Source organism: Coccomyxa subellipsoidea (assembly GCF_000258705.1).
Source record: "Coccomyxa subellipsoidea C-169, whole genome shotgun sequence".
Lineage (NCBI taxonomy): Eukaryota > Viridiplantae > Chlorophyta > Trebouxiophyceae > Coccomyxaceae > Coccomyxa > Coccomyxa subellipsoidea.
The window spans coordinates 527,142-547,027 of NW_005178034.1; the positions used below are offsets into that span (position 1 = coordinate 527,142).

The 19,886-nt window shown below is 51.5% G+C and overlaps 5 protein-coding genes across 5 annotated transcripts; 1 reads left to right on the forward strand and 4 right to left on the reverse strand.

The window, feature by feature from the left end:
- Nucleotides 1–727: 727 nt before the first annotated feature.
- On the forward strand, nt 728–4,634 carry COCSUDRAFT_63769 (hypothetical protein; the record flags this gene model as incomplete). The annotated part of the gene is made up of 10 exons (XM_005647112.1): nt 728–748; nt 852–953; nt 1,184–1,300; nt 1,572–1,652; nt 1,946–2,082; nt 2,451–2,579; nt 2,961–3,162; nt 3,594–3,695; nt 4,090–4,201; nt 4,528–4,634. 10 exons carry the CDS (start codon nt 728–730, stop codon nt 4,632–4,634), a joined length of 1,110 nt encoding a protein of 369 aa, XP_005647169.1.
- Nucleotides 4,635–5,768: 1,134 nt separating this feature from the next.
- COCSUDRAFT_66316 (hypothetical protein) lies at nt 5,769–9,341 on the reverse strand. Its single transcript, XM_005647113.1, has 8 exons — nt 9,250–9,341; nt 8,954–9,043; nt 8,507–8,598; nt 8,289–8,358; nt 7,900–8,081; nt 7,456–7,581; nt 7,008–7,108; nt 5,769–6,562 (listed from the first exon to the last, which is right to left on the reverse strand). The coding sequence occupies exons 2-8, from the start codon at nt 9,003–9,005 to the stop codon at nt 6,490–6,492; spliced, it is 696 nt and encodes a 231-aa protein (XP_005647170.1). The 5' UTR covers nt 9,006–9,043; nt 9,250–9,341; the 3' UTR covers nt 5,769–6,489.
- A 1,729-nt stretch (nt 9,342–11,070) lies between these two features.
- Nucleotides 11,071–13,116, reverse strand: COCSUDRAFT_42290 (hypothetical protein; the record flags this gene model as incomplete). Its single annotated transcript, XM_005647114.1, has 6 exons — nt 11,071–11,149; nt 11,702–11,919; nt 12,172–12,353; nt 12,617–12,686; nt 12,821–12,909; nt 13,065–13,116. 6 exons carry the CDS (start codon nt 13,114–13,116, stop codon nt 11,071–11,073), a joined length of 690 nt encoding a protein of 229 aa, XP_005647171.1.
- A 1,105-nt stretch (nt 13,117–14,221) lies between these two features.
- Nucleotides 14,222–17,268, reverse strand: COCSUDRAFT_53610 (hypothetical protein). Its single transcript, XM_005647115.1, has 7 exons — nt 17,192–17,268; nt 16,794–16,869; nt 16,546–16,640; nt 16,343–16,412; nt 15,948–16,129; nt 15,467–15,681; nt 14,222–14,968 (listed from the first exon to the last, which is right to left on the reverse strand). The coding sequence occupies exons 2-7, from the start codon at nt 16,843–16,845 to the stop codon at nt 14,872–14,874; spliced, it is 711 nt and encodes a 236-aa protein (XP_005647172.1). The 5' UTR covers nt 16,846–16,869; nt 17,192–17,268; the 3' UTR covers nt 14,222–14,871.
- Nucleotides 17,269–17,823: 555 nt separating this feature from the next.
- On the reverse strand, nt 17,824–19,736 carry COCSUDRAFT_53611 (class I glutamine amidotransferase-like protein). The gene is made up of 6 exons (XM_005647116.1): nt 19,616–19,736; nt 19,468–19,519; nt 19,231–19,354; nt 18,949–19,108; nt 18,458–18,694; nt 17,824–18,109 (listed from the first exon to the last, which is right to left on the reverse strand). The coding sequence occupies exons 1-6, from the start codon at nt 19,656–19,658 to the stop codon at nt 17,922–17,924; spliced, it is 804 nt and encodes a 267-aa protein (XP_005647173.1). The 5' UTR covers nt 19,659–19,736; the 3' UTR covers nt 17,824–17,921.
- Nucleotides 19,737–19,886: the final 150 nt, after the last annotated feature.

The window sequence follows — 19,886 nt, forward strand, 5'->3', positions numbered from 1 at the left end:
ATGATGAGAGTGGCTCAGAAATGTACCATTGCAAGGATTCAAGTTCCTGTGTAGAAGATTCATATTTTTACTCGAATTTCTGCTGTAATTAGTTCAGTTCATCTGCCATTTTGGACCAATGATGAAAGTGATCGATACAATAGTATTCGAGGCAGACTCTGTTTTAAGCTCTGCGTCAAGGACTGGCTTGCTCGCAGGAGTGCTTTTCAGGATTCAGTGAATCTAGTTCCTATTCACACACCAAGAACTCCAGTCAAACGGGCCTTGATCCGATGATTAGATTTAAGGGTTCGTTCAAGGGCTTTCCCCTCGAGCAGGCCCCTAGCTAGGGGTCCACAAAAAACTCAATTGTCCAAAAATAGATGAGTGTTGTTCCTCGAGGACGCAATCGTGCCTCTGCCGATTTTGGTTGAAAGTTTGCGAAGGCTACGGCATCACCAATCTGTTTTGCTGCGCGAGCTTTGCGTGTCGCAGTCGTATAGTTTAGCAGATCAGTTGGCTGTGAGTGACAAGGTTGGCTTCCGTCGTCCGAAATCCAGATCGAGCAGTGATCAGTCCGATTAATATGTTTGTGCATCATGATATTCCTGCAAAACAATTTGCATTGACGTGGTCTGCACTTACCGAACAATCTGTCCTGACGCATGTGTGATCCGCCGCGATCCACCTGCACCTGCAATGCGTTTGACGTGGTTTAGTGGATGCAGGGAAAGGAAGAAGGTACATCATGGCGGCAGAAGCTAGCGAGGTATTTGCACTGCTCCGTCCAGCATCGCATCCCTTCCCGACCACTTTTGTGCCCTGAAGGATAGAAAAATGACCTGTGACCTGTTATCTGTCCTTGCTCTCAGCAACGGGAGAAGAGCGAGCGTGAGGAGTCAGAGGAAAGTCTTGAATCTGACAAGATCGATCCCAAGAAGTGGCGCGGGGGTCACGGCTCATACAAAGACGAGGTTGCCTTTGCATGCATTGTCTCTTCACTGTCCCTTGCACGTCAGCAGCTTTCAGTCCTTTCCAGGATCAGTATTACAGCATGTCTTGCATAATGTGCTACATCCCAGCCAACGTTCCGGCGGCATTCTTCGCCGGCTTTTAGGCAAATAGTCAGCGCACAACAGGACCAGTCATTGGCCGGAAGCTCCGTGGAAAACCAAGGCTCAGTGGTGCTGTGCATTGCTCGCAGGCACGGAGGGCAACGACTTCAGATGATGCGCGGAACAAGAGGGTGGCCCTTGCCTATGCCAGTGTCAGTCTCACCACTGCACTCCTGGGCGCCTCAATCCTGGCCTTCCCTGAGAAGGTGCTCCCTGTCAAGCCTCAGCTGACGCATGCATGGCCCTTGATGCAGCATGTGCAGGTTCATGTGCAAGTGCTTGCCAATTTTCAGGCACTTCATGCATGTCTGCCTACCGTGCAGCCTCAAGTACCTGGTGTAAGTGCACACATGAAAACTTCGTCTAAGCTAAGCAAATGGCCAACACAAAATGGACACTCTGCTACCAAGGGAGCATGTGGTAAGCAGATCGTCTCAGTATTGTTAGATATATGACTCTTTCACAATTGTGTCTCAGGTGGCGTACCTGGCATTTGGCAACGGCGTGCTGCAGCCAGGGGAGTCCACCAAAAACGCCATGAAGGATGCAGCGGAGCAGGTGATATACATATCAGTAACAATTTCGGTTATTGCCCTTCTATGATGCAGCACTTCTGGCAGTTTGCTCTGTAAGTGTGGCAAAGATATTTCCAAGTGCTTGCATGTCATGCTGGGGGCTGACTTCCAGAATCAGAGTCATTGGATGAGTCCTAGCTCGATGCGATGCAATGTGACCGAGTGACTGCATGTGAGGCACGGCGCTCACCTTGAAAATCAGAGTCAGGCACTGAATCAGAGGGGCCCTACTTTGGCTGGAAGCGGTGTAATATGACTGGTGTGACCTCATCACAGGTGAAGCGTGGGGAGATCCCAGAGATTTCCCTGCGCCCCCAGTCATTCATGGGCATCCCAGAATACAAGCTGGACCCAGTCTACTTGGTGGAGTTGGGCATCATTGGGGCTGCCCTCCTCGGCGCCTCTCTGGCTTCGTACCTCCTGCAGGCGTGCATTTTCTGGCCTGCCCTTAGAACTTCATGTGTTACACGCATCATGCAAGATACGTCACAAGGCTGTCCTTTCATGTGGTCCTGTCCCCGCATGCATGCAGCAATCAGAGGGCTTAAAGACCCCAGTTTGCTTCAAGCACTTGCATGCAGCTTTGCACTGAGCGTACATGACCTGACATCAACTTTCTGTTGTCAAGTCACCTTCCCATGGAGCTTGTAATAGAAAATACCTGTGTGTGATCGTGGTGGATGGTACCTCTGTTTCGTCACAACAGCCAGGCAACTCTCTTCTCATTGTGCTGCTGCAAGTGAGGGACTGTGAGCGTGCATGGGCTTGTTTTCGCGCAGAGAGCCGCGGCAGCGAATGTGCTGAATGCCAAGGTGTACGCGAGGCTGAACCTGGGCTTGGCTGCATGGGCGGCGCTGTCCCTCATCCTCTCCCTGCTCAACCAGGGCCTCTTCCAGCGCACCGCCCTCATGTGAGCCGCCACCCATCATTGCCCTGATCTGCCCTGTTCCTCTCTTGCTCCACACAAGATTGCTTCATTCGACCATCTTGGGTACCAGCCTCGGTAAGGCAAGCAGCTCTGCAACTCCCAAAAAATCCTGTGCTGTGGCCAACACACTTATTTAATGAGGATGTCCAGGGGGCAGATGGTTGTGAAGGAGTCTGAGTGATAGATCTAACCTTTCTTCAGGTTCCGGTAATTCAAACTGGGGATGCCCTGAGAGGGTTGCCGCAAACACATTGATCCAACACTGCAATCAGTTTGCCGACAGAGCAGAGCTTGGACTTAAATTCTGTTCTTGCACTGCAATCGAGCTTCTACAACATGCGAGACTGTCCTAATCCTGCGCAGGGCGTGGGGCGCGGTGCTGGCAAACACGCTGGCGGCCACGGGGCCGGTGCTGGCGCAGCAGAATCCGGCGGGCGTGCTGTGCGACATCGCGTCGGACAGCCGCAACGTGCGCACCCGCCGCGGAGGCATCTACCTCGCATACGCAACCTTCTTCTTCGTGGAAGGGGTCCTCATCCTGCTCTTCCCTTCGGAGACCCTCAAGGTGGCCCCCGTGTCCTTTCTCCTACCCTACCAATAGTGTTCTACCAAAACATAGAATCCCATGCCTTTCATGCCATGCCTCGACACAGGGTCATGCTCGAAGCATGAAAGAGCCGACGTGGGTGATGGCTGAATGCTGCCATCGCTTCGAGTAGGAGTGGTACTCTTAAACCAACAATGGTCATGCATCTGGAAGGATCTGTACAAGGATTTGTACAAAATGTGAACATGATTATACTGTCTGCCTTCGCCTGCAGCTACTCTGCAGGCGCACCTTGCCCTCTTGGCAGGGAAAGCTCGTCCTTTGGAAGTCTGACTTTGCTGTTAGCACTGCATCAGTGTGCCAGGGCTTGAAATGCCCCTGTAGAAGAAGCATGTCACACAAAGACGCCTGCATAACTGAGACTGAGTTGTAAATTTGCATGCATGCAGGCGGCGACCAACCGGGTGCCTAGTCAGGTTGCAGTCCTGCTGTGGGAGCTGGTTGCGGCCAGCGCGCACATCATCGTGCCAGTGGCCACCTACAACCTCAAGGTGCAACCTTTGCCCACATTCGTCCGCATGCATGCATCACAGATTCCTCAGAAGCCTGCACCCTCCTTATCCTGTGCATGTGCCATGTGTGCGTTTATCCCTTGCTTGGATCACATCATATACTGAGAGTTTGAAATACCACTGTTTGCATATCTGTCTCCAGACTCCAAGCAGATCCAAATATGCCTTCATGGGTCTTTGCAATGCTGTGAGGGTCAGTGTGAGCCTGCATGCCATTGTCAGAGCTCCTACATGAAGCTGCAGAGCTCTACATGATGCTCAGGACTGCATGCCATTTGTAGAGACACACATGAAACTGCAGAACGTCATGTGAGGCTTGAGGGGTGTCTTTGCAAGGGGTGTTTGTGAGGGGTGCATTGTTGGGTGCGTGCAGAGCACGGCGGATGCGCGCCAGCTGGCGACGCTGACTCACTTCATCCAGAACTCCATCCTCTTCATCGTTGCCTTCGTCCACGTCATCGTGCTGACCACGGCCGCCCTCACAGGTGCCTCCCCTCTGTCGAGTCACCTGCATTCGCTTGGCAGTGGATTTTGCAGATCTTGCCCTGAAGGGTTGGAAATATCAGCACCGGCAGGAGGGCCCTGTATAGTCCATCTGTTCAGCAACTCCTGATGAGTTCTTCAGAGAGAACCTTGTGAGAGCAAACACTGCACAGCACCCTTCCTCATTTAAATTGGGATCAAATCACAAATCTTTCAAGACGAGACTTCATCTCATCTGGTGGGCGATGGCTGCTGTGCATTGGCCATTGCCCGTCAGATGAGTGCCACCCCAAGTTTATTCACTATGCCAAAACTCTGTGTTGTGCAGGCAACGCTGGCCCCATCGGCCCGGTGCTGCTGACGGCCTGGAGCACAGCCTTCCTCTACTCCATCTACAACATGCCCGAGGCTGTGGAAGGCGTCAAGCAAGACTGAGCAGCCCCCTTCAAGTCAAAACTTGTGAGCTCCTTATGCCCTGCCAGAGAGTGCAGCTTGTATTGAGCTTCAAGACAAAATTGTGGGCTTTCCTGCCCTGGAAGAATGTAGCGCAGGCTCCTGTGGGGGCTTCAAGCAACACAAGGGGAACGACAATCACAGTGGGCGTCGGGGCTTCAAATGCTGGAAGATGGGATTGACAGGTCTAAAGCACCAGGTGGCTTTCAAGAATCCCTGCAGCCTTTATCAAGGGATGCAGCAGCTTCAGTCATGGGTCAGGCAGATGGTCTGTTCTGCAGGACAGAACAGAGCCATGCTGCGGAAGAGTCGGCATTGGGGCTGTGACATGTAGCTGTGAGGCCGGGTCTGCACAATATAGACAAGCCTGACAGAAGTCTAACTGTGATCTGTGCGGCGGATTTCGCTGCTGCTGAAGAGCAAGAGGTAGAACGGGGCTGTCGTGGCATTCATCGTGTCTCCATGATATAGTGGTTGAAGGCCGTCCCTTGACATGCTCAAACCAGGCAACTCCTGACAAATGCCAGTTGGATTAATGACACCAGGGATCAACAGAATGGAGGCATTGACTGGCCCCACCAGAGGAACTGCATTGTGCTGTCAATGAACCAACGACACCAGTTTTGTAGGGGCAATGAAAGTAGAAACGACGTGGGTATTTAGGGCGAATGAGGGAGGTTTCAAATTTAGAAATCTATCAAGCAGGGAATGAATGATTCCCACTGTGGCTGGGATGGAATGCCTGTGAGCTTGTGATGCAGCTGCTGAAATTGTATTGCTCATTGATGATTGCACCTGCCAGTGCAGAAGCCCAATTGCATGATGATGTTTTGAGATGGCTGTTTTGAGGGTGTGTGCGGGGCTGAGAATGATATTTGTCTTGCCAATACCAAGTTTGTTGAAGGTGCACAGCGCACCCGCTACACCAGACAATGACTGTTTTAGCGAGGTGTCCCTGTCAATTTATATCCACGTGTGCATCTGTAATGCCATGACTTCTTATCACAATAGTGTGCACTGAAGAAAAAGAGGTGATTTAGGTGAGTGGTTGAACGTCCGCTGTCTTTGGCGGCTGCAGGAATGTGCCATGCGCGGGAATGATCAGTCTACGGAGTTGATAAATTAAATATTACACACTGGAAAACCTGTCAATCAGTCGACATGCCACAGTTGGCCAAAGCAGCGGAAAAAGTCCCATCGCTCATCATTCCTTGTCGCAGGAAGAATGCAAAGGAAAGCACGCTAGGCATCCTGGCTTTTGAATGAAATGCTCTCGCAGCATATAACACCACTCACATAAATTAAATAAAACAACATCAGGCATGTCCAAAGACTATGTCCCATTGCAAAGGCTTGAGGCGTTGCAAGATTGTGCAACGGCGTCAACAGCAACCAGTGCTGCTTTCTGAATTTACTTCTTGACCTGCGCTGCTGCAATGCACGCCACACTTCTTTTGCACAGGTGGCGCAAGGCACACACACATCAAAGTGCAGGCTTTCATTCATCCCGCCTGTCAGATAGGCATCGCAAGCTTCTGAGGCAAAATCTACTGATGAAGCCACTTCTTGACCATCGTGGGGCCTTGAATACAGTGCCAAGCACCGAGGGCAGCCAGCCTTCCCAATGCAGGAATTCAATTGCTTCGACTCCCTGCAGATTTCTAGCGATAGAATTGCACCCTTACAGAGATTACTTCTTGCACTTGCCCAACTTGCTGCCTGTTGCAAGGCCGTATTGCTGCTAGCATTTGGTGGGTTGGGCAGCCCTCACGGCTGAGCTGGCTGGTGACTCACTTGCTGAGCTGGCAGGTGATGTAATACCTGAGCTGGCATATAATCACTTGCCCCAGCCCCAGCCGCACCCGTAATATCCGCAGCCATTCCCGTAGTACGGATAGTAGTAGGTGGGCCTGCACACAACACCAAATGTACCCTCTCAACTTTGCCTCACCCCCACAAGATATACCACAATAGGCATGACAGCCGCATGAGTGCGAAATTCGCTCTGAACTCCTCATGAGTATCAGAAAAAGAGTCCACAAATGCCTCGTAAAGGGCCGACAGCCCTGTTAAGCTGCAGAGCAGCATCAGCAGGCATGCAGGGCAGTATCACAGGGCGATTGTATCTGGCGGGCAAAATTCTGTAATCTCAAGGCAGAAAGCCTGATGCATCAGACACAGGCTTGCACATCCTTCCATGCAGGACACTACCAGGGACTTTTACGCAACAAAATTTCAGTCGATTGCTGAGTTCACTGGAAACAAGCCCCAAAAGGGGAATGTTCCATAGAGTAAATTTGGATATGGCAGAGAACTTCAGAAACTTGAAGGGCAGAACAATTTGATGGCACTCACCGTCCCCACCACCACCACCAGACCTTGGTCTCGGCGATGGGCTGCAGCGAATCCTTGTTCTGGTCAATGAACAGCGCCACGTCTGTCAACACCGATCCCTCCTGTATTACCCAGACAGACACACCCCTCAGCATGACACGCCCCTGGAAACACATCCATGCTGCTGCCCCTCTCGAACTGCAGCTAGGTGGTACAGATAGCATGATGTCCGGTATCTCTGCGGCGGCATCTGGTGATCACACAACATGCGCCCAGAAAGATGCCCCAATTGCAGGCTCTGCTTGACCTGCTAGACTGGCAGCATGAAACCCAGTAGAGCTCGCTGCCCAAGCAAACCAGATTGTTCAAGACATTTTCAGTAGTTGGGCTGAGCGCAGAGGCAAATTAAGATTTTGAGAAGGAAGAATCCCCTACACCATTTTTACCAGCAAATTAAATGAGTGCGTGCCTGGATCACAGGGATGATCTGTCCGCTGCCGGCGGCTGACTCAGCCACAAGCTCGTTGACAACGCCCTTGGAGACGCGCAGGCCGCTCTCAGCAGCCTCCAGCACTTTCACATTAAAGGTGGCAGTCTGCATGCATGCAAATGCACATCTCAGCAAGCCTAAACTAAATTTGTATATTTTCAAAGCAAATCTACTACCCAAGCATAAGGTAGTACCTTAGGGGTACACATCTACGCGCAGAGGCAGGAGCAGCACAAATTATCCTCAATCAATGCAAGACAGCACCGATCGCAGATTTGCATGCGTTGCGATGCCAGAAAGTTCCCTTGCATGTGATCAACAGTGGCAGTTCCCGCTAATGCAAACTATCTCAGGCAGCTGTACCCTGTTAATATTCAGCCATGCACCTGAGCAACAGTAAAAAACTGCCGGATACAGGCGTACCCATGTTGCAGGATCATACTGCGGGCTTGAGAGAGACAGCAGTACGGCCCTGTGCGAGCCGTTGAAAGTGCCATGCAGAGCAGCATCTGGTGCATCCAGCCAGCTGCCATCTGCAGCCACATAGGTTGCTCCCGCGCTGGAGTTGAGGAACTTAGGGGTCAGGATGACTCCTGCGCGCGCGCCTGTTGCAGGAGCACAGCATAGCAATGTCAGCCTGCCATGCTCTTATCAGCGGGCCCCTGCAAAACATTACCAGACGCCAGGTGCTCTGAATAGCTGGGACACGATGCGACCGATATGTCTGCATCCGAAAACTGGCGTACAAGGATATATCCAGTATGACGGAGCTCTACTCGCAGGTCGAAAGTAAGCAACGGCGGCGGGCGTACCTGATCCATAGAACTGAACGGACGATGTTGCTCCCTCGAGCTGCAAGGTTGTTGGGCTTGTGAATGATGCCTGCGCAGTCCCAACGACCCATCATGTCAGTCATCGACTGGGCAACAATCCTGCTGAAGGCATCTGCTGAGGCGGCCAAAACCTTGGAAGTCATGGGCCCGTGCTCTAGACTTGTCCTCGGGTAAGCTGGCAAGGGGGGCACACTCACGCTATCAGCAGACAAAACGAAGAGAAGATCCGCCACGGGCTTGCCACTGGAGGCTGGCGCGGCGGCGGGAGCCTGCTGCAAGTTGCGTGCACCTGCGCCCATTACGACCGTTGAAGCTCCATAGAAAAACAGCGAAATGGCAAGCACCACGTCCTGAATAGCTTTAGAGACCCCTACACTACTGCCATCACACATTTTTAAGTACAAACAGGCACTCCCACAAGAAACGGTGACTAGGAAAGCATGGCGTGACAAAGCACGTCCGTTCCGATGCTACTCCAGATCGCTGCAAAGCGCGCCCAAGCCCGCTCGTAAATGCCCCACTAAAGTTTGGTGTAACTGCTCAAGTCTAAATCAGCGCTAGTGAAAGACACTCTCCCAAAGAAACGGCGCATTAGAAACGGTCAATCAGCTTCTGATTCAGTTTCGAAGTTGTACGACACTCACCAGCAGCGACGAAGAGTACCGCAAACGTCAACAAAGCCATTTTTGAACTCATCTTGGCTCAAATGCAGCTCCTCCGGCAGCGCTGCTGCTCTGCATTGTCATGAAACGATTGGCACGGTAGAGACACACACAGCTGTGCTGAATAACTGCTCTACCGGCTCTTTGGAGCTCAAAAGGCAGCTCAAAGAGATGAAATTACCACCAGTATGTGGTGGATGGGGTAAAAAGCTAGCTCTACCGGCCCAGCAATGGTAGGAAACGCACGGCATGGAGCAACACCTAGCATGGAGCAATACCTGCAGTGGTGAGTTGTTTCGCGGTGGCGCGTGTGGAGATGCCTTGAGTCTGCAAATCAGGTGTTCTATACCGCCAGCTAGCTCAAGATCAGTAGATCAGTGGAAGTGTGTCGTCATGTTTGAATGAACGGCTCGTGAAGCTTCATATCGGCCGTCTCGTAAACCTCTTTCATCCTGTACGTAATGTTGGGCGGAAGGGGCGGGGAAGCCAAAGATTTTGGGTTCGCATGGTGCGCAAGCATCCAAAGATTCCCACAAATATTCTATCAGACGGGGTATCCCAGAAGTCTTTTGACAGGCTGGGCAGCCCTAAGCACTGTCTGCACGTAGCAAAATGAACATCAAAAGCCTGTGACGACCACCTGAGATTCATCTACTGGTGGACCACCGGCCGGTGCATTGGGCGGAATTGACTTTCTGGTTCTGTGGTTGTGGGCATCTTGCAATAAGTGACATCCCATGCGAGGCAATGGCCAGGAAGCATGCTGGCTACGCTTGGACGTGTCATGCAGAGAGGAACATGCACCCTTTTCTGGTATGTCAATGCTATGCAGCGCACCGCATGTTGCAGATTGCGCGGCAAACGCCTGAAGTTACCAGAGGGCAATGTCAGTGATTACTCATGCCCTGGGAATAGTACCATTCTTGGTGGTGAGAGCTCAAGTATTCTGCATGCAGTGTGCCATGCACAGAAGCCGTGGGCTGCATGCTGGCCTTTCTGGGCACACACGCATCTGGGACACACGAGGGTCCTTCTTGTAGATAAATGCTTGCAGACATACTGCCAACCGCCGTGTTTGACAGTCAGAGACTGTGATAGCACAACTGACGGCATTCATCTCCTCTGGCTCAGGAGTGCACGTTAGATTTAGCTAGCCAAAATCAGTTCAGTATCACCGTTTATGATTTGGCCTGAGGGGATTGCTGGACTGTTGCATGTTGAGGCCACCGATTTGTTCAGACTACAGAGCAGAACTACAGCCCAACTAAGATTCGTGTTTGTGCTGCAAGCTTGAGCCAGAGTCAGTAACGCGTTTCCTAACCGCTCATTTCTTCCTGTGTGGCCCCAGACTGTTCGCAGCCTGATGTAAGGGCATGTACCCAGATTGGCACAGTAAGAGCTCTAGCTAGAAGCATGCATGCAAGTCCCCCAGGCACAGCTCTAGTGCCGCGTGAGCAGCAGTGTAGATGTGGGTTTCAAATCAAATCATTACAATCAAAACCTGTCTGAAATCCAGCAATGTGTTCATCTGCGCACGGCCAGTAAAGACTCATCATTTTCTGTTTCTTGAATGGCTTTAAACACCAGAATGGATTCGAACAAAATTGTAATTTCTCCTGGACGAACTGGGCCTTGTGTGGGCGCTGACACCATACATCACATCACCTTGTTCCACTTCATGAACCTGACCTTCAACTCTTAAGTTCATACGATCTTCCTGGTTCTTGTCTTGGTAGCCTTGGTTGTCTTGAAGGTTCCTCAAGTAATAAAATACACGAATTTACAGATGTCAAATCCTACAGTCTACTTGCCGCATGCCCTGCAAACAAAATCTACCCTACATCAAATCTATCCGCATGGATTTGGGTCAGCCCTTCAGAGCTTTATTGTCCATATTCTTGAGTATTTGCCTTTCGCTTGATGCTTGCAGTGCTGAGTCCATCTTGGGAGTTTGCCTTGCTCTGAAGCTTGCACTGTTTGGTCCACAGCTTTGTCAGCAGCTTGCACCACAGCAGCAGTCAAGTGCTCACATGCCCGGAGCCCCAGCCATAACCGCAGCTGAGCTGGCAGATGAGTCATTTGTCATGCTGGCAGGTGACTCACTTGCCCCAGCCCCAGCCGCCCCAGCCGCGGTTATATCCGCGGCCGCCCCAGCCCCCGCCCCAGCCAGGGCCCCACCTGATTAGGCACAGTGCTCATCAGAAGAAGGTAGACAAGTAAATGAGAGAAATTGAAGTATTCCTGCTTTCCACACCGGATCTGCCGATCAAGCGCACGCTTGAGCGGCAACACAGAAAGGCTGTGTGCACCGTGATGGTCCCCTGACAACAGGGGGATTAACAAAAATAAACTAGTTCTACAAGTAGTTCTCCTTATTTTCGCCTGCTGACAACAAGTACAAAAGCAAGCTACACTGGCCTTGAGCGCTCATGAGCAAATAGACATATCTGGCAGAGGGTGCACTTGCACAAAGCCCAAGTACTGTACTGGCTGCATTACAGTTGCCGCTGCAGAGAACAAGAACTAGGAAAGACAAAGCAGAGAAGATGCGCTTGAAACCACTGCGGCTAGCAAGCAAGCAACCGCACAGGTGAAGCTTTTCACATGTCCTCCGGGCAGCGGGGTTTCTTAGTGTTCTTATAAACACTTTCCTGCTAGAGGCAAGGTGCGTCTGCCAGGGTTTATAAGCAGGGGGAAATGATCCAGGGGAGAGGATGCAAAGCAGCTCACCACCACCAGGTCTTGGTCTCAGCGATGGGCTTGAGGGACTCGCGGTTCTGGTCGATGAAGAGCGCCACGTCCTTCCACACCGCACCCGGCTGCACCGCCTCGGTCAGGGGGGTGCCCACGTTGTTGGCGTGCTCCATCACAAGCTCGTTGGTCACGCCGCGCGCCGTCTTGAGTGCGGCCTCGTCCGCAGGCAGCACGGCGATGCTGAAGGTCACGGTCTGCACAGGGATTTGACACAGGGCCTTTAGTCATCCATCACTCCAGAATGGAGAATTCAGTGCCCTTTTGCACTGGCAAGGGCAAGTAGTCTTGTGGCATGTGTCTAGTTTGTGCTCACAGGAAATGGCACCTTTGCATGAGACAAGGGCCACGCACACCCTGCCTGATCAACTTGTAGAGCGCAAGCAACAAATGCACAGACAGCCAACTGGAATGTGATCACCCGGGCATTGAAGGTATTTGGGGCACACCTCGTCATCTTCATTGTACATGGGGTCTTGGAGGGAGAGAAGGATGGCTTGGTTGCTGCTGCCGCTGTTGGCAAACAGAACGGCGTCAGGCACGTTCAGCCACTCGCCGTTGCTGGCCACGTACTCTGCGCCTGCCGAGCTGTTGGAAAACACCGGGGTGGAGATCAGTCCGGCCCTGGCACCTGCAGAGCATGAGGTCACGACACAATTCAAGTAGATCTTCTGGGGTCTGCTAGTATGAACATGGGAACAGATATACTACGGCTTGCCTCTGCATGGTCCACACGATGACAAGTAATAGTGTAACCTGGTCTTGAGCTCGATCAAATATCTGCTATGATCTGCGGCGCAGTGCCGGGTCAATTGACTTGCGCCAGCGCAGTAGGGTGGAATCACAACAAGCGCTGGTCGCAAGTGATTGCACGGGGAAAGGCACTTTGCTCACCTGCTCCATAGAACTGGACGGTGGAGCTGACCTCCTTGAGCTGCAGGGTGCTAGAGGAAGGGAAGCTGGCCTGCAGTGGGAGAGTCTGACCAAGTCAACGTTGTGCAGCGATCTTGAAGAGACTTTGGTTGATTCCACACAATAGATGTAAGACACTGAGCTTGTTCGTGGTGGGCAGGATGACGGACAAAAAAGGAGGCGCACCTTTTCGGCAGAAAGCACGAAGACGAGATCGGCGATGGGCTTGGACGTTGCGGGGGCGGGAGCGGATGCTTGCTGCAAGTCACGAGCTCCTGTACGCATATCGCCACGCTGCCTTACTCAAGGAGTGTGTTCTACGGTGACTCTGGTTGAGATGCGGTGACGAAGCATTACCGTAAACCTGAATTTCTCGTTAAAACTTGAATTTCTCGGTGAAATTAGTGAAAGAATCCGCCTTGAAACTCACCTGCTGCTACAAACAGGGCCAGAAGGACCCCGGCGTACGCAAGTGTCTTCATTCCGTATGACTAAGCCTCCACACCCGTTGCAAGCCTGCGCAGAGGTGCCAGGCAAGCCATCTCAACGTGAAGGTGACGATCGTAAGCGCGGGTGCGAGGTCTGCGTTTCCTTAAGGTACTCATAGCAAACAGCTCCAAGGATATGATACCCAACGCTGAGGCGCGTGTGCTTGTACCGGCATGGCCTGAACAGACCTTCGCAAGATTCCTTGCGACAGTGCGATGTCGTGCTTTGAGTCCTTAAAAGATGACATTTCACTCAATAATCGTCTACACCTCAACGTAAGAAGGTAGAGAAGGTAGGATGTGTGAAGGCGGGAAGGGCAATGCCTGGGGCAAGCTCGATGCTCACCTTTTCGGTCAGTAGATCCTTGATGGTTGGTCGTGCGTGAGATTTGTCAGGTAATATACCACCAGATGATGCGTTGCTTGGAGATTTTAGTGTTGCTTCTTGGAGTTTGCAGTATTTCGAGCCCGATGGAGAACTTTACGCTATCAGTGCGTGTGCTTACGTCCTTACCTCATGTGCAGCTGCCCAGGAAGCTGGGGATCTGCCTCTCGTCAGAAATCTGGTTCAAAATTCACCTGTTAAAGATCCAGATTTGCCAAAATCTGCCTGATGCAACAAAGCATGCATCCAGACTTGCGCTGTCCTATTTCTGTAATGGTGTTGGCTTCCCGACCTATAGCTAGCTAGCTTTTCAAGTCTGGCATGCACTGCCGGTTGTTTGTATGCATAAAGTTCAACCAAGTTGGCATAGGAATGCAAGTCAGATGTTGCCAATTCTTCGAAGTGAAGAGCACAGTTGCCTCAAAGAGTGGGCATTGAGGCCAACAAGTACTGTTATGACACACACACACACATGTAACACTTTCTGCTTGAAATGCACATTCCGAGAATCCTGACAGGGTGACCCGGTCAGCACTTGGCTGCCGGTAGAATTAACTCAGGAGCCTGCACCTGCAGCTTGTCTGCGGATGCACCTTCCTCTGGCAGGAACAGCGTGTGAAATAATATGATGTGTGCTGACGTATTCGTGATTATCTGGCCAGTTGGCATTTTGGCGGCCTACTGCGCATTCTTCCATGGAGCTGAGCGTGTGGTGATCATCAATGACACATCTTAGAACAGCTTTATTCCTTACAGGCTATACACCCAGACTTGAGCTGCAAGAGCATCCTTGCGGTCACTTATTATTGTAAAGTTGCATGTTCAGACATCATGAAAAACAAGATCATAATCGTCCACCCTCAGCTGTAGTACAATTCTCTGCCAAGGAGAAACCTCCATGCCATGTTCATTGAGCCTTGACTAAATTCTTGAGTCCACTCTTGATCCCACCAAGACAGCAAAACAGAGAATGCCATGTACTTTCCAGTGCTACTAAGTGCACGCTTCGTAGAATACTGTACATTCCTTGCTTGTGCTCCGCAAATTTGCTGCGCTGCCATATTGTCAACAGTACCTTGGAAGTTCCAAACTGAAGCCCGACCTGACTCATTTTTTTTTCTTTGATCCTACCGATGAAACAAATGAATACTTGGGCAAATTTTTCTATCTCAAACGAATTATAATCAACAATTTCCTGCTGCGTTCGTTCAAAGAACTTCTTTGCTTGGGCCGCGCTGGCCTGCTCTGCCAGAGCCAGGCAGCTTCCTGAGCTTCACTTGTTCCCCTGCCTGGCTGTTTGTACAAGGCTGCATCATGGGCTTCAAAGCAGTGCCGGTTGCATGGGAGGCACCCGATGTGCCATCCTACTTGCCCCAGCCATAGCTGCTGCCCAAGCCGCTGTTCCAACCGCGGCTGCCAGAGCCCCAGCCGGATCCACCCCAGTCAGACCCACTGCCCCACCTGAGCATGCACACAACCTGGGTTGACCCACTGGGAAGCTGCGGATGTCAAATACTAGACAGACTTGCGCCCGATCATCACACAGGCCTAACCTAACAACATGCAGCAGGCATCCGTAGGAGCACAGAAATGCCACCTTTCAATTGTCATCAAGGAAGGCGGGTTTCAATTCTTCTACAAAGACAAGTATAGCATCATGTCCACTCTGGTCTTAGGCAGCTGGGTGATGAAATTCATCGTATGCCACATCGTATGCCTACCATATGCCAGTGACCAGCAGGGATTGCCAAAGGCTGTAACGAACCAGACGGCTGGGTGTTACAATATAGCTTCAAGCAGACGCCCATGACTAAAGCCGCTCTGACACACATCCTGAGTCAAGCATCAAGAGGAAAGAAGTACTGAGCAGCTGACGCGCTGTTCAAGAAGCACACAGACAGCAAAACGGTATCACATGACATACAGGGAAAGGAGAGCGTCTGTTGCAGGGCGGCTCACCTCTGGTACTTGGTCTCGGCGATGGGCTTGAGAGAGTCGCGGTTCTGGTCGATGAAGAGAGCCACGTCCTTCCACACCGCGCTCGGCTGCACCGCCTCGGTCAGGGGTGTGCCCACGTTGTTTGCGTGCTCCATCACAAGCTCGTTGGCCACGCCGCGCGCCGTCTTAAGTGCAGCCTCGTCGGCAGGCAGCACGGCAATGTTGAAGGTCACGGTCTGCGTGGCACAACACACAGCTTGAGACAGTGATCTCTGCAACAACTTACCAGGAAGCTGCAAGTCAGAACTTCTGAGAAGATCAGGCATGTGCTTTGCTTATCGGGTGGCTCTTCTCCCTACACTCTGTCATGGCTTGCACATGCAGCAGCAGGAGCACCGCAGATATTTGCCTCAAGCTGGGAAAAACAGGCAAAAGAGTCTTTGTGCAAACTCTCGTGTGCATATCTTTTGAATCAATGCATGCATGGAATTATCATGCGCACATCGTCATCTTCATTGTAGATGGGCTCCTGCAGGGAGATCAGGATGGCCTTGTTGCTGCTGCCGCTGTTGGCAAAGAGCACAGCGTCAGGCACGTTCAGCCACTTGCCATTGCTGGCCACGTACTCAGCCCCTGCCGAGCCGTTGGTGAATACTGGGGTGGAGATCAGTCCGGCCTTGGCACCTGCAAGCAGTGCAGGATTCGTTTATAATTGGATCTCTCTGAATGTTTTGTCCGAAGGTACAATACAAGTCGATTTTGGGAGCACCCTGTTCCACAGTGGTGTATGCACTGGCAGTCACACTTGGTGGCTTCTAGCCAGCACCAGAAATGCATGAGGGTGTCTTTATGTAACCAAACAAATTTGCTGTATGCAGGGACAGATCAAAATCTCACCTGCTCCGTAGTACTGGGCGGTGGAGCTGACGCCCTGCAGCTGCAGGGTGGTCGAGGTGGGGAAGCTGGCCTGCACGGGATCGATCGTACCGAGTCAATTCTTGCAGGTTGCTACGTGATTCAGAATTATCTTGCGACGCAAAGAAAACAAGATCATTGAGCTTGGTTGTGGTGGGCAACACGAGTGATCCGGGGAGGCGCACCTTCTCGGCGGATATCGTGAAGACAAGGTCGGCGATGGGCCTGGGCATCGCAGGAGAGAGAGCAGGAGCGGAAGTTGGTGGCAAGTCGAGAGCGCCTACATAGATGAACATAAATTTCATGCTTTGAAGGCTCACACTCAAACGACGCACACTGACTGGCACACGGGATGTGATGCGGAGCAAATCTTGTAAGGGCATCATCGGCGCAATTTTGGCCACATTCGGGCAAACTGTTATGGCATATGCACCTGCTGCTGCGATCAGGGCCGCAAGGACCGCGACGTAGGCAAAAGTCTTCATTGTCGGCGAATCTTGGCTGTCGACCTGCGCACAGGGGTCACTCAGAACATGTGCCGGTGCTGTCAAGGCCGTCAATGTACACAATAATTAAGTAGTAGCTGCAATGTTGAGATGAAAACTAGCATGAACTGCACAAGGTCGGGTGATGCTTCCTACATGTACCGGCATTGCCCCGCCTGACATGTTGACAGGATAGAAATGACAGTGTGTAACAGCGCTAAGGGCCTTCATTTTTGAAACTCCTTCTTTGCATCCCGTAGAATCATTGTATTACTCGTCAAAGGCAGAATATGCGTGAAGGCGGAAGTACCAATCTTTGAATGCCAGGGGAATTCCGTTGGCTCACCTTGTTCGCTGTCGAGCAGTTGGTGCTTGGTCGGGACGGTGTGCGGTGAGAAGATCAGAAGGATAGGCGTTAATCTCAGAACTTTTTGATGGATGCTCCAGAGTCTTGCAGCCTTTGAGGGGCTTGTCCTGCATACGTCGTTACCACACTGGCAACTGCAGCAGAACTTGCTCTGGAACCTTGACTGGCTGTACGGACGCGCCTTACGTCAGGAAGAATATCTCTTTAATAAAGATGCCATAATATGGTGGCTGACATCTTCATGACATGAGAATGGCATAAATTGAGTAGAAGACGACACAAGCAGAGCATGACTAGTCCAGCAGAGTACTCCAGAAGTCCAGACCAGAGGGAGTAGACAATACCACACTGTCCGCACATCCTGTGTCATTTTACACCTTGCTGGCTGCAATGTACCGAGTCTTTTTCCACGCTTTCCACATCAGGCAGAAGGCCAGCTGTGTGCTGGTGCCTGCTAGTTGCTATAGCAACTTGCGCAAGCAGCGGCTGACTGTTTATTTGACATTCGACATCCTTCAGAAGAAAACGGCAAGCTCATTGACTCACGGCGTGTGGTGTTCCGGTCAGCATGCAGACATCAATTAGAGCGGGACTAGACAATGCCACCATTTCACTTGCAATTGGATTTACATACTTAAAGTATCCTTGGCAATTTGTTCAACATCAGCAGCCCAAGCAGGACTTGGACAAGAACACCACATGCACGGAATCATGTGCGTTCTGCAATGAAGGCATGACACAAACGCTGCAAGGCAGCCTGATCTGTGGCAGTGACAGGCTGATCAGTTAGCTGTGCGAGTGCCTGATCTGCCTGGGACTGCGGCAGTGCTTCTGGGGCATTGGCTGTCCTCCACCTGATCAGGGTGTCCATGAAGTCCCTCGAGAACTCTGGGTGCCCTGCACATGCACGACAGACACTCCTCAATACAGTACTCTGAGGGGCCTCGCAATGCCGAGCCAGACAAATCCTCGCACTCAAAATGCAGTACGATGCAAATTAGCAATAGGTTCTCGCGCTCAAGTGCGCTCTCACCACAGCATCATCATGTGACATCTGTGTCACAGGAAAGGTGGGTAGTCATGAGAATTAGCAGAAGCACACGCTATATTCCCCCTATCAGTGTTCCTGGTTCCCTGTCTTGCTCATTACGCTCGTTACAGCCCTGGTTGCAGGAGACCTGGTGAAAAGAAAGAACATCTGTCAACTTTCTGGACGCACGCATACACAGACAGTGGGTGACTCACCCTGTATGCATAGGACGTGGTTGTCATACGCCCACACTTCCACCCTGGTCTTGGGCGAAGACGCCAGCAGCGTGGCATCCTTTGGTAGCTCCAGCACGCAGTCCTGGTGGATTTCATGGACAATTATGCTCCCATCTTCTGGTAAGGCGTGTCCCCAGGGCAGGCCTCTGGCCAGATCTGGCAGCTGCTGGAAGACTATCCTGCACGTGCCTATCTCCAGTCCTACCAGTGCCCTGCCTGCATGACAGGGAAGCTCCCTTGAAGCTCACAAAGCTCCTTCAAAGCCAATGCAGGCCCTTGCATCTGCATGCAGAATATTTTCTTGATGCATAGCAGGATCGGCATTCCTGCACACTTTACACACTTCTTTCTGCACACATTTTTGCACACAGCACAGGGCTAATGTCAGTCTGGTTGCCAAGCAGTAAAGAGAGCAGAGTCCATCACTTGTTATTTGCTACTGCAGGATCTTTGGCAGTTCTGTGGCTCACCGGCGGAGCCGCCCAGGACTATGGCCATGATCTGGCAGCCGAAGCAGACTCCAAGGATCTTCTGCTTTCGGCGCACGGCCGCTGCCAGCTCATCTCGGAGCCGCACTATCCATGGATCTGTCCCAAACGAGTCGGACGCACTCCCTGTCACCACAATACCCTGTACACACGCGACTATTATCACCAGAAATTTACCAGAGTGCCAAAATGTGCGCAATGACTACCATACTTGAGTGGGCCCATGGAGAATGTATGGGTGCTGGAGCAGTGCTTGGCGTGCACCTCGTATGTTTCCAGGCAGCCCTGTGCAGGCCAGTGATCGTCAACGACGAAGAACGTGTCCCAATGTTCGCTGGCTGGCTCATCCTTCAGCAAAGCCTCAAACATGTCTCCAAAGTGCCCATAGCTGTAGGCATCTCTCTCTCAGAGTATGCTGGGATATAACAGATTACGCATAACAGGGACGCACAAATTGTTAGAAAATTAGAATAGGTCTCTCAAATTTGGCTTGCGTCCTACCATTCCTCCACTTTAGGCGGCATGTGGCCACACATCAGAATGCAATATTTACCTGCCAGGTAGTGTCATCAGATTCATTGCTGGGTGTCCATGATATTTTTAAGATTGTACATCGTAGGTAAGCCAAGAGCATCTTAAACCGCCTTACCTGCTGCTGGCGATTGCCTTCCATTGGGGTTTGACAAGGCCATTCGAAGGAGACCAAGGCCACCGATCTGGACACAGAATCGATGTATTAGACCCCAATGAAATGCATCGTATATCGAATCCCACCAAAGCGGTTGCAATGCGCTTGCAAAGACGAGCAAACCGTGGAAGCCAATGACGTATACAGTCACATGCACCCACGTGGGGACATGCTGGCAAACCTTTCTATTAGAGCAAATTTGGAACTCAATTTTCTTACAAGAAGTTCAGAA

Coding starts and splice junctions, on each gene's coding strand:
- COCSUDRAFT_66316 (XM_005647113.1), bottom strand. CDS start 9,005: ATGAGTTCAAAAATGGCTTTGTTGACGTTTGCGGTACTCTTCGTCGCT. Junction 8,082..8,288: donor CGTTCAGTTCTATGGATCAG/GTACGCCCGCCG, acceptor CTCCTGCAACAG/GCGCGCGCGCAGGAGTCATC. Junction 6,563..7,007: donor TGGTGGTGGTGGTGGGGACG/GTGAGTGCCATC, acceptor TGTTGTGTGCAG/GCCCACCTACTACTATCCGT.
- COCSUDRAFT_53610 (XM_005647115.1), bottom strand. CDS start 16,845: ATGAAGACTTTTGCCTACGTCGCGGTCCTTGCGGCCCTGATCGCAGCA. Junction 16,130..16,342: donor CGCCCAGTACTACGGAGCAG/GTGAGATTTTGA, acceptor CACTGCTTGCAG/GTGCCAAGGCCGGACTGATC. Junction 15,682..15,947: donor TCTACAATGAAGATGACGAT/GTGCGCATGATA, acceptor TGTGCCACGCAG/ACCGTGACCTTCAACATTGC.
- COCSUDRAFT_53611 (XM_005647116.1), bottom strand. CDS start 19,658: ATGGCCTTGTCAAACCCCAATGGAAGGCAATCGCCAGCAGCAG. Junction 19,355..19,467: donor CCGCCTAAAGTGGAGGAATG/GTAGGACGCAAG, acceptor AGATGCCTACAG/CTATGGGCACTTTGGAGACA. Junction 18,110..18,457: donor CCACGTCCTATGCATACAGG/GTGAGTCACCCA, acceptor GTGCATGTGCAG/GGCACCCAGAGTTCTCGAGG.